At 34.3% G+C, this 8,408-nt stretch overlaps 1 protein-coding gene across 4 annotated transcripts in view; it reads left to right on the top strand.

The window, feature by feature from the left end:
- LOC118749180 (glutamate synthase [NADH], amyloplastic-like) overlaps positions 1–8,408 on the top strand; it is a 546,416-nt gene that overhangs the window by 491,436 nt on the left and 46,572 nt on the right. For all 4 annotated transcript variants that reach the window (XM_036483956.1, XM_036483955.1, XM_036483958.1 and 1 more), the window contains one exon: positions 1,082–1,215. In XM_036483956.1, coding sequence (XP_036339849.1) covers positions 1,082–1,215 — 134 coding nt within the window. The remainder of the gene's footprint in view (positions 1–1,081; positions 1,216–8,408) is intronic.

The raw sequence follows: 8,408 nt of genomic DNA, 5'->3' as shown, positions 1-8,408 counted from the left end.
ATCTTTATCTTTATCTTTATCTTTATCTTTATCTTTATCTTTATCTTGATCTTGATCTTTATCTTTATCTTTATCTTTATCTTTATTTTTATTTTCATCTTCACCTTCATCTTCATCTTCATCTTTATCTTTATATCTTTATCTTTATCTTCACCATACCGTTTATTCAAAACCATTTCATTTGATACCCATATTGGGATACTTTATTTGTTTTAGTAAATAATTTGAATTTGATATCCGGTAACCGTCTAAAAAACTAAAATCAAATTACGCATTTACAGGTCAAGCCCTTTCATTTGACACCTTATTTTTCAAAATCGAATGAACGATACAGATTTTATGAATTCGTGTTAACTATTTAACGCAAACATCTGCGGCATAGAAATTTTGGATTCGATTTTCTAACATGTGGCAACTCCTTTCATGGAACTACTGCTTCGTAGCGCACCAGAATTACAAGGCCTTTCATGTGACACCTCATTTTTGAAATTCGAGAGAACGATACAGATTTTATGACTTGGTGTTAAATATTTAGCGCAACCATCTCCAAACTCGACTAAGAAGTTACACTTCAAAAAACTCAGTGACTTGGTGTTGAATATTTAACACAACCATTTGCGCCAGATAAATTTTAAATGCGATTTTCTAACATGGGTTGCCACATGGAACTAGAGCTATGTTGCACACCCAAAGTACAAGCCCCTTAATATGAACCCTGCGTTTTTGAAAATCGAACGAACGCTACAGATTTTATGATATGGTGTTAAATGTTTAACGCAACCATCTCCGAACTCGATTAAGTTTCACTTAAAAAAAAATTTAAATTGCCATTTTTGCCTTTTTTTGACACTGAAAAACTGAACGTGGTAGAAAAATCTTGTAAATGCACTTCAAATCAGCATCAAAAATCTACTAGTTATAAGATGAGGTCGGCCTACTTAGATGTGCTCAAATTTTTTTGGGGTCGGCATTTATGTATGTTTTAATTTTGCCGCTTCTATTAGGCAAACTGCTAATACCTTTCTGATTTATCTTTTATTTAATGAGTTGTATTAAATTAGTTTTTAAATTTCAATTTTAGGATGTACCATGATGAGAAAATGCCATTTAAACACTTGTCCAGTGGGAATCGCCACACAAGATCCTGTACTGCGCCAAAAGTTTACAGGAAAACCAGAGCATGTTGTGAACTTTTTCTTCATGTTGGCAGAAGACGTAAGTTTATTTATTCGAATATTTATTTTGTTTAAGTAGTTAAAATGATTTTTCAAAAACAAAACTTTATCCTTTGCATCCGCTCATATTTAGATGGCCTTTTAAGATATTTCAATGGCTGGTATTAATTTCTAGCTCCATTGTAAGCTTTGTATTATATATAATTTTTTGGGATATTTATAACGGCTCAGCCTGTTGAAACAATGAGGAATCAGTAAGAGACACAAACTCACACGGAAAAAAGCTTGGGCAATAGGTTCTTGGCTGGAGGAGATTGCAACCCAAAACATACGTTTAGGGGGATCACACCTCATTAATCCAACCGTTATAAACAAACACAATAAATTAGATGTGACATGTCCTGGAAAGCCCACTAATCGGAAATAGATTCTGGTCTACTAGATTTCGCTGTAACAAAGAACATAAGACATACATCTCATAGTAGTAGAGAATGTTAATAACTTATCGTTATTCTTATATATATACATATAATTCTCCTGTATTAATAAAAATACATGAGAAAGCCCAAGTCATTGAGCCATCAAAAATCTTTATATATAAAAATGAATTGCTGTCCGTGTGTTATCGCATCACTCAAGAACGGCTCAATGGATTTTCGTTTTTCTTTCATTTTGTGTCTTTCTATCTGTAGAAGGTTTGTAAAGAGAAAACTGGTAAAATGGTGTTGCCAGATATTTGCAATATCAGAAAAAAAAAAAATACAAATAAGCCGCAATAATGCCATTTCACTGAGAACGCATAACAAATTAATTCAGAAAAAAATTTGGATAAGGTTACCACCATTCGAAAAAAAAGTTTATATATAAAAATGGATTGCTTTTATGTGTTATCGCATCACTCAAGAGTGGCTCAACGGATTTGCTTCGTTTTTATTTCATTTTGTGTCTTTCTGTCTGTAGAAGGTTTGTAAGAAGAAAATTGGAAAAATTATGTTGCTAGATATCTGCAATATCAAAAAAAAATTATAATTATAAATGAGCCGCAATAACGCTATTTCACTGAGAATGCATAAAAAAATTAATTCAGAAAAAAATTTCGGAGAGGTTGCCACCATTCGAAAAAAAAATTTATATGTAAAAATGGATGCTTTCGTGTGTTATCGCATAACTTAAGAACGGTTCAAGGGATTTGCTTCGCTTTTATTTCATTTTGCGTGTTTCTCTCTGTAAAATGAATGTAAAGAAAAATGAATGTGTTACCACTTATTTCAAATATCAAAAAATGAATTTAATTTACATAAGCCGCAATAATGTACATTACTGAGAATGCATTAACAAATTTAATAAGCAAAAAAATTTGAAGAGGTTTGCCACCACTCGACAAAAATCTTTACATATAAAAATAAATTGCTGTTCGTTTGTTATCGCATAACTCAAGAACGGCTCAACGGATTTGTGAATGTGGAAATATTTTGCGTCGTTTCATAATTATTGATCATTTTGTGAAGTGAGTTCGTTTTGGCGTGTGTGAAATAATAGGGACGCGGACATTTACGTAAAAGTTTCTTTGAAATAGTGTGGATTTTAGATATTATAAACAACGAAAGGTATTATATATAAAATGAAATTTAGTTATATGCTAAACAATTTATCATACACTACAATTTAGTCACTCAAAATGGGCAGAGGAAAGCACTGCACTTTTCAGCTTAGAGAACAAATAAAACACTTTCACAATAAAGGGTTTTCGTACCGGAAAATATCCGAGACGTTGAAATGTTCTAAAAGAATGTTGGAAAATGCAATAAAATATAAACCAAAAGTGGAAACACGTGGACGGAAAACAAAAATATCTGCAGTTCTTGAAAGAAATATAGAGAGGTTTGTAAAAAAGAACCCCTTTGCATCTGCAAAAATTTAAAATCAACAAGTAATTTTTAGCAAAAATAAAACCGACTTAAAAATATCTATATATATGTATATATATTTCATGATCCAATAATCGGATCTAGATCAAATTAGTATGGGACCACCTCTGAGACACTACCTTTCTATTGCAAAAAGGATTATCGAAATCGTTTGACGTGGTCCAAAGTTATGCGATAATTTTGCATCGGAAAGGTAGTGTCACAGAGGTGGTCCCATACTAATCTGGTTTAGATCCGATCAGTGGATCATGAAATATATATATATATATATACTAGCAGAGCACCCGATGTCGTTCGGGGTATACAACTCAAAATATAAAACAGTAATACAAATCGTCGTTTAAAATGCAAAACCGTGTATCAGCAAAATGCAAAACCGCGTATGTGAAGTTGTAGAAATTATTTTCTAGAGGGTAAAAACATATCATATCGTATTTCAAAATGGTTCTCTTTTTTATAAAGCAATCGCATTTCTGGTTAGTATATTTCAGGACGAATGGATAAGGATTGAGTCAAGAGCTTGTGTCAGCAAATCCAATTTTTGGCAGCCAATGTCAGTTACGCGGTTTTGCAGAATGGCGATACGCGGTTTTATACTTTAAAGGACGAAATATTCAGTTCAGCATAATTTAAAGGAGACACACTATTTTCTTTGTTTACATTAACCCCATGTCTGAGTTAAGTAAAGACAAGTAAAATTTTTAAACAGCCATAAAGGGGACGTGACACATCCCTTAGGCGTGGAATTTTTTATCAGCTATAAGTTCGGAACCATAAGTCACACGAACTTGAAATTTGGTATGCCGACATATCAATAGTAGGTGCTTATACGAGGGTATATATAAACGAGTTTGTAAAAGGGGGCATGGCACATCCCATAGGCGTGGAATTTTTTATCAGCTATAACTTCGGAACCATACGTCTCACGAACTTGAAATTTGGTATGCAGACACATCAATGGTAGGTGCTTATAGGAGGGTATATATAAAGGAGTTTGTAAAAGGGGCGTGGAACATCCCATAGGCGTGGAATTTTGTATCAGCTATAACTTCGGAACTATAAGTCACACGAACTCGAAATTTGGTATGCAGATACTTCAATGGTAGGTGCTCATAGGAGGGTATGTATAAACGAGTTTGTAAAAGGGGGCGTGGCACATCCCATAGGCGTGGAATTTTTAATCAGCCATAAATTGGGAACCATAAGTCACATGAACTTGAAATTTAATATGCGGACATAACAATGGTAGGTGCTTATAGGAGGGTATATATCAACGAGTTTGTAAAAGGGGTCGTGGCGCATCCCATATTCGTGGAATTTTTTATCAGGTATAACTTCGGAACCATAAGTCGCACGAACTTTAAATTTGGTATTTAGACATAGATATCTATAGGAGGTGTTCAGAGTAAAGTATATATAAATGAGTTTATAAAAGGGTGATATACATATATGTATCCATCTATTAGATAACTCGGATATATAATACTGCGTGTTTTTTTTTTTGGGAAACCTTGCCTTAATTTTAATTTTGAAATTTTATCGTTACCTTAATCCACCTAATATTAATAATGGAACAAGATTTGTAGTACAAGTGATGATCAGTATATATTAGTTAAAGCACGATAAAGCTAAAAGTATGGCCTATGGATGCCTTAATGTAAACAAAGGAAATAGTTCGTCTCCTTTAAATTATGCTGAACGGAATATTTGTATTAGTGTTTTATATTTTGATTTGTTTACCCCGCATGACGTCGGGTGCTCCGCTAGTCTTACTAATACACGTACATATACCAATGAGAGCCACTGCACACGCATTCTGGAGTATTTTTGACAATTTTTTTGGTGATGGTACTGTGCATTTTCTCTCCTACAAAATATGCTCGACAAAATTTTTATATGGAATAAAATGCGCAGCACCGTCAATAAAAAAATTTCAAAAATCAGGGCTATTTTAGATTCACTTGAAACTTGCACTTTGTTACACTATAATTGAATGGGCTACAAAACTGCATATTCGAAATTTTCTAAAAATATTATTAACTTATTCACTGCAGGTCATTAGGATTGTACACTCCTATGTTGACCATTTTTAAGAACTGTTTCCAGCTTTTAAGAAAAACGAAAAAATCATACTAAATGCTGCCCAATAAATGGAAAAGAAAAGCAAGCTGAAAGTGTGATTGTGTTAGTGTGCCAATTACGTTTGAATGATTTTGCGTTCACTTTGTTACGCTCTCGCATGTATACGCATGTAATGCTTACGCTCTTTAAGCAGGCGCTCACTCTCTGTCCATGCTTGTATATGAGCAAATTTGACATCGATATAATTGTTGCCAACTTTGTGCCTTTCGCAATAAATTAAGTGTATTTAGGGAATTAAAACGCGAACATTTTTTAGTTTAGCGCTTGTTTCGTTCTTTGGTGCCCTTTTCAAGGTAATCCTTACTACTTACTTATAATATTATAAATCCGAAAGTGAGTTTGTTTGTTTGCTACGCTTTCACGCTTTAACTACTCAACCGATCATCACGAAATTTTGTACACTGCTGAACTTTGTATGGAGATATATAAAATCATTATTTACTCATTTATGAGGGCTGTTACCCTTTAAACAAATCAAATTTAACTTCAATTAAGGGAGTTATTTATTTCAAAATTACATTAAAAAATGGATGTCAAGAGGCTTAAAAAAGCTGTAGTTCGAATAAATTTTGAAAAGGATTGCCACCTGTTTGAAAAGTCAAGTTTAAATTAATTATACGCAAGCTGTTTAAGTATTTCACAAGGGTTGCCACCCTTTTAAAAACTAAATTCAATTATTTTAAATTAAGTGTTACAGTAAAAGGCGCGCAATGGTCCTGGCGGTTAATTTATGGGTGGTGATTTGAGATTTACCCCTGCACAACTCAACCCTGGTGTCTCCGAATGAAGCTTCAACGCATAATAATACTGTCAAAACACATCCATTGGGCCAATCATAACACACAGGAGTTCGATATACTCAGTGGTGCAGCAGATCGATTTAATCTGATATTCACGGCACTTTTTCTAACTTGGCGATTAGCTAGAGTGGATTATAAATAAGATCTTTAGTAATAACTAAACTCCAGCGCCAACTGGCAAGTGAAATTGTGAACCTACACTATCCTGAGAGCCACTCAAAAGCACACAAAAACAAATATCCCATTTTTCTCCATGAATATAAGATTGATTTCATATATCGCCGGACCAAGTTCCAGTGTTTTACCATGAACACTTCCAGGGATATGCAATATGAAAAAATCGGTTGGATGGGAGGTGCCACGCTTGAAATTTTGTTTAGCCTATAACCATCCTTGGGGCATCTGCGGCAGGTGTCTGAAATTTCAAAAAAATCGGTTCGGCCGTTTTCGAGCTTTGCGAATGGTTTTGAATATGTATCGCATAGGTTGCCATCTGTTTAAAAGGTTAAATTCAAACTATTCAGTATTTTAAATGATTTATTATAATATGGGTATCAATCGAAGGGCTTCATTTCAATATTACATGTAAGAGGTTTCCATCTGTTTAAAATCCAAATTCAGTTCAGGGGATACGTTAATTGAAAAAGTATGACAAAAAAAGTTTTTGTTTGAAAATATTTATATTATATGGTTAAACAAATTTTAAACCTCCTGTTTTTTAATTGAGTTTTTTTGAAATAAATTTTACTCAATGAAACACGTAGAAATTTCATACACTGAGCGTAGCGGGTAAGGGCGATCTAGTTTTGTAATAAAAACGTGATTCTATGGTGAAATTGTATTTTTTTGTTCATTCATTTATTCATTCCAAACGTACGGAAAACTTTATCCGTTGACTTACACATATGTTAGCGTTTGGCCGAGCTTCTCCTCTGGATAATATGCTCCCAGATAATCCAAACGCAATATTTTCACACAGTCTCTATCACGGAATTCATAGAATATTCTGCTAATTAGCTGGGTATGCGCATTTGTACAAAAGGAAGCAATTGCATGAAAATAAAGCAGCTAGAGTAACCAAGTAAAGTTTTGCAAATTGTTTTACGAACAAAAAAAACCATTTTGCTAATTAAATTAACTGCGCATAGTTGGAAATATTTACAAGTGACATGCGTGATTACTTAAAATATTTGAACATACAGCTTTATATGCAAAAATACCATTAAACACAGCAACACAAATTTGTTGTTTTTTGTGGGAAAATTACGCTATTTCCAGTGTTTCGGTGCTTTTTTTAAATCAAAAACTTGGCAATACTAATCACTAACCTTCATCGAGTGCTCTTTGCTGGGTTCGGACTTCAAAAATGGGAGTAAAAATCAAGTTTTCGTAGTAAATGTGCATTTCTTATCTTTATAAAAAAAAAAACAATTCATTTCCCCTCGTATCACTGTATTGTGGAACTAAATAAGGGGCTAAAGCTGCCTTTACAAGGTTCGATTTCTGTAGACTGGAAAATCGACTAGACAAAGCATTTACATTTTACGGTTGAGATGCCATTTATACGGGTCGATTTTGCTTGAACGACAAAAATCTACCTGAAAATCGACCCGTGTAAAGGCGCCTTAATCCAGCGAGCAATTATCATTAAAGTTAAAATGCCTTGGTTGAAATTAATAAAAAGTTATTTCATTCTTTCTTTACCGGGACAATTGTTACATCGGTGGGCATCGACGCAATTACAGATCTTTAGACAGAGCAATATTTTTCGATCGGGTTCAAATCGGGCGATTGTGAGGGCCTATTCACGAATTCAAGTGTATTTGCAAAGTTGCTGTAGCTCACCAATGTAACAATCGTGTCGATAAAAAGGTCCCACCTCCTTTCTATTTGAAGAGTAAATTTGTTGATACAACAAAACGGAGCAGATTTTCAGTTGAGCGAAGTAGAGGACTAGGTTTAAAATTTTTTCGACAAAACGGATCAAATGTACTCCTATCGGAGCGAAGTCCGAACGATGGCTTATTGTGTATATGAGGAAAATGTATGCTCTTTGTTTGGTACACAAAGTCAGTATAAATATTTTTTTTGGTTTTAGCAAAAATTGGTTGAAAAATGAAGGCATTCTTCTTCTTCTTCTTTTTTGGCGCTGTAACCGCCTAAGGGATTTTGGCCGAGTTCAGCAAAGCACGCCAGTCGTTTCTGCTTTGTGCCAACTGACACCAATTGGAAACGCCAAGTGAAGCCAAGTCCTTCTCCAACTGATCTTTCCATCGCAGTGGGGGCCTCCCTCTTCCTCTGCTACCACCAGCGGGTTCCGAGTTGAATACTTTCAGAGCTGGAGCGTCGGTGTCCATTCGAAC

The sequence above is a fragment of the Rhagoletis pomonella genome, unplaced genomic scaffold, assembly GCF_013731165.1.
Source record: "Rhagoletis pomonella isolate Grant_MI unplaced genomic scaffold, Rhpom_1.0 Rhpom_scaffold_00014, whole genome shotgun sequence".
Lineage (NCBI taxonomy): Eukaryota > Metazoa > Arthropoda > Insecta > Diptera > Tephritidae > Rhagoletis > Rhagoletis pomonella.
Note: the sequence above shows the minus strand (reverse complement) of the source record. Positions and strands in the feature narration are given on the sequence as shown.